At 40.5% G+C, this 3580-nt stretch overlaps 1 protein-coding gene across 1 annotated transcript in view; it reads right to left on the reverse strand.

Moving 5' to 3' along the window:
• Med1 (mediator complex subunit 1) overlaps positions 1 to 3580 on the reverse strand; it is a 42899-nt gene that overhangs the window by 35308 nt on the left and 4011 nt on the right. Inside the window, exon 2 of the mRNA XM_050156814.1 lies at positions 2562 to 2668. Coding sequence (XP_050012771.1) covers positions 2562 to 2668 — 107 coding nt within the window. The remainder of the gene's footprint in view (positions 1 to 2561; positions 2669 to 3580) is intronic.

The raw sequence follows: 3580 nt of genomic DNA on the forward strand, positions 1-3580 counted from the left end.
AAACTACACTAAAAACATTCACCCATTAATAAAAAAAAAAAAAAAAAAAAAAACAAAGAAACAACAACAACAAAAAACACTAGGAGGCTAGAGAAGGGGTTCAGGATAAGAGAACTGGCTTGCTTCTCCACCCACCCAGACAGGGTTTCTCTGTGTAACAACAGCCCTAGTTGTCCTGAAACTAGCTCTTGTAGACCAAGCTGAACTTGATCTCATAGAGTTCTGCCTGCTTCTGCCTCCTAAGTGCTAGGATTAAAGACGTGCTAGGATTAAAGGCTAGGATTAAAGACCAAGATTTGATTCCCAGCACACAACATGGTGGCTCACAACCACCTATAACTCAAGTTCCAGGGGATCTGATGACTTCTTCTGGCCGAGATATATGCAGACAAAACACCCACACATACAAAACCAAAAAAAGAAACAAAACTTGGAAAAGCAAACCAGCATTATATGCTTTCATGAGGAAACATAACTTCACAGAGATTATATAATTTATTCAAATCACATAGTAGCAAGTACTACAATCAAGTCTGATATACAGGGTTTGGTTTTGGTTCATTTATTCTCTCTTGCTAGTGAATGAACTGTGCAATTATACATACAAGGCAAATGCTCTACCACTGAAATAATTACACACCTTGCCTCTTTTTTTTAAAGATTTTTTTATTTTTAAGATTTATTTACTTATTACATATACAATGTTCTGCCTGCATGTATGCCTGTATGCCAGAAGAGGGCATCAGTTCTTATTACAGATGGTTGTGAGCCACCATGTGGGTGCTGGGAATTCAACTCAGTTCCTCTGGAAGAGCAACCAGTAATCTTAACCTCTGAGCCACCTCTTCAGCCCCTAAAATACAGTTCTTTATTAACAAACTTACCTCTTTTATTAGCAATAGTCTAATGATTGGTCAGGTAAATGATAATGAACTAGACTTACCCTGGAGCTAAAGGGAACTTTGGTAGGAAGGAGTGAATAGTCTCATTAAAGTATAATATATACACAGAAGTGTTAAAACATAAATCGCTGACCGGAAGGTGGTGGTACACACCTTTAATCCAAGAACTTGGGAGGCAGGGGCAGGTGGGTCTCTGTGAGCTCGAGGCCAGTTTGGTCTACAAAAGCTAGTTCCAGTACAGGCTCCAAAGCTACAGAGAAACCCTGTCTCGAAAAAAAACAATAAAAATAAATAAATCACTGTTTTTTCATGATCACAAAGTGAAGTGAATGAACATTTAGCACAATTGTTACAACGCTTTTCCAGTGTTCCACCTTCCACTGAAGTAGCTCAAGTATCACCACACTGGTTTATGACTTAGAGGGAAGTAATAATAGGACAGGGAAAGATACTCATTGACAGTGAATGGGCACCAAACAAGAGTTAAGAAAAACAAAGAACAAATCAAAAAATCTCAAAATGAATGAATGAGACCCTATTTCAAACAGACCAGAGAAAAACTAGATAGTAGAGATGGCGGGACTCAACTGTAACCTGGGCACCCGGGAAGCTAAGGCAGGATGGCCTCAGCCACAGACCAAGTTGAAGGCCGACCTAAACTACACACACACCCTGACTCAAAAGGACTGTGCTACAAGCTACTCGGGAAGCTGAAGCAGGAAGATCTGTACACTTTTCAAAGGCTGCCTGAGCTACACAACAAGTTCAATGCCAGCTTGGGTAAGTGACCGACCAAACCAAGTTCAGGGCCAGAGACCTACAGGTAAGATTCTGCTTCTTGCCGGGTGGGCGGTGGTGGCACAAGCCTTTAATCCCAGCACTTGGGAGGCAGAGGCAGCAAGGACTCTGTGAGACTGAAGCCAGCATGGATTAAAAAGTGGAGTTCAAGGACAGTTAGGGCTACACAAAGAAACCCTGTCTCAAAAAAAGATTCTGCTTCTGAACCAAAAACAATATTGCTTTGCACTGACAATGAACAGCAGAGCAGGACAAATATGTACACTATTTATACTGTTCTAACTATTGTCAAGTAATGTAGAGATTTGCTTAAAGTATATAAGAGGATGTTTAAAATATGCAAAGATAATGCTTTTTTTTCTTTTCTTTTCTTTTTTTTTTTTTTTTTTAGGTTTTTCGAGACAGGGTTTCTCTGTGGCTTTGGAGCCTGTCCTGGAACTAGCTCTGTAGACCAGGCTGGTCTCGAACTCACAGAGATCCGCCTGAGTGCTGGGATTAAAGGCGTGCGCCACCATCACCCTGCTCTTTTAATGTTTTTTGAGGCAAGGTTTCTCTGTGTAGCCCTGGAACTCACTCTGTAGACCAGGCTGGCCTTGAACCCTCAGAGATCGACCTGTCTCTGCAACTGAATGCTGGGATAAAAGGCATGCCAACAAGTCCAGTTGACAAACGAGGAACTTAAGAACTCATGTCATGGATTTTAGGATCTATGAGGAGTCCTAGAATACCCCTGTAGATACAGGAATTCAAGCCACTTCCTTCCTAAGCTGGCCTCTGAAATCAATACCCACCATGGATTCAGAAAGATTGCTTTATTAAGTAATTCCCTTAGTACTTAACCCATTTAGCCACAATTCTCACCATGACTTGACGCACAAGCTTAATGGTTTCACTCCAAGGTCTATTTTGGTTAAATTTTGCATGGAGCCGTTCCAAGAGGGAACTCATCTTACTCAGCTTTTCCGACTCTATAACAGAAACAGAAAACATCATTAGACACTCTGACATCAAGACCTTCCACCATTTCTCTTACAGAGAATCCCTGTATTTCACTTACGAACTGCCAAAATATTTTTAATATCATTTACTCTAAAACAAAGAAAGCTAGGCATGGCTGCCCACAGCTTCAATGCCAGCATTGGAAAGACTGAGGCAGGTTTGTGAATTCAAGGCTAGCCTGAGCTACAGAGGAAGATCATGTTGTAAAAGTACTTGTACACACAATATTTTCTAACTTATTTTCCTAAGAGACAGGGTCTTACTATTCCATTTTGTAGGCCTTGAATTCTTAGACACAACAATCCTCCTGCCCTAGGCTCCTGGGTAGCTGTGATTACATGCATATACTATGTACGGCTTAGAAGATAGTTTTCAATTTTTATGCCAGGAATGGTGATGTACACTTTTTATCCTAGTGCTCAGAAGGAAAAAGGAGTCATATCTCTGTGATATCAAGAACAGTCTAGTCTATATGAGACCCTGTCTTAACACAAACAGTAAAACCAAGGGGCTAGAAAAACAACTACGTAGTTAAGAGCACTAGCTGCTCTTCGCGAGGATCTGGTTAGATTCCTAGCATCCATATATCAGCTTACAAACATCTCTATCTCCAATTCCAGGGGATCTGACACTCTCCTCTGGCCTCCTGAGGCCCAAGGCACACATGCTGTGCAGACGTACATGCAAGCCAAATACCCACACACATAAAACAAACATTTAAAATACTACTAGTAACAAAAACAAAACAAACTTGATCATTATTTGTATCTGGATGTCTGTGTATGTGTATAAGTACAGGTATTAACCTACCACAGTACCTGTAAAGGTCAGAGGACAATGTGCTTCAAGCCTTTGTCTTTTTTTTTTTTTTTTTTTTTTTT

This window comes from Alexandromys fortis, unplaced genomic scaffold (assembly GCF_014885135.2).
Source record: "Alexandromys fortis isolate MF-2015 unplaced genomic scaffold, M_Fortis_MF-2015_v1.1 scaffold_31, whole genome shotgun sequence".
Taxonomy (NCBI): Eukaryota; Metazoa; Chordata; class Mammalia; order Rodentia; family Cricetidae; genus Alexandromys; species Alexandromys fortis.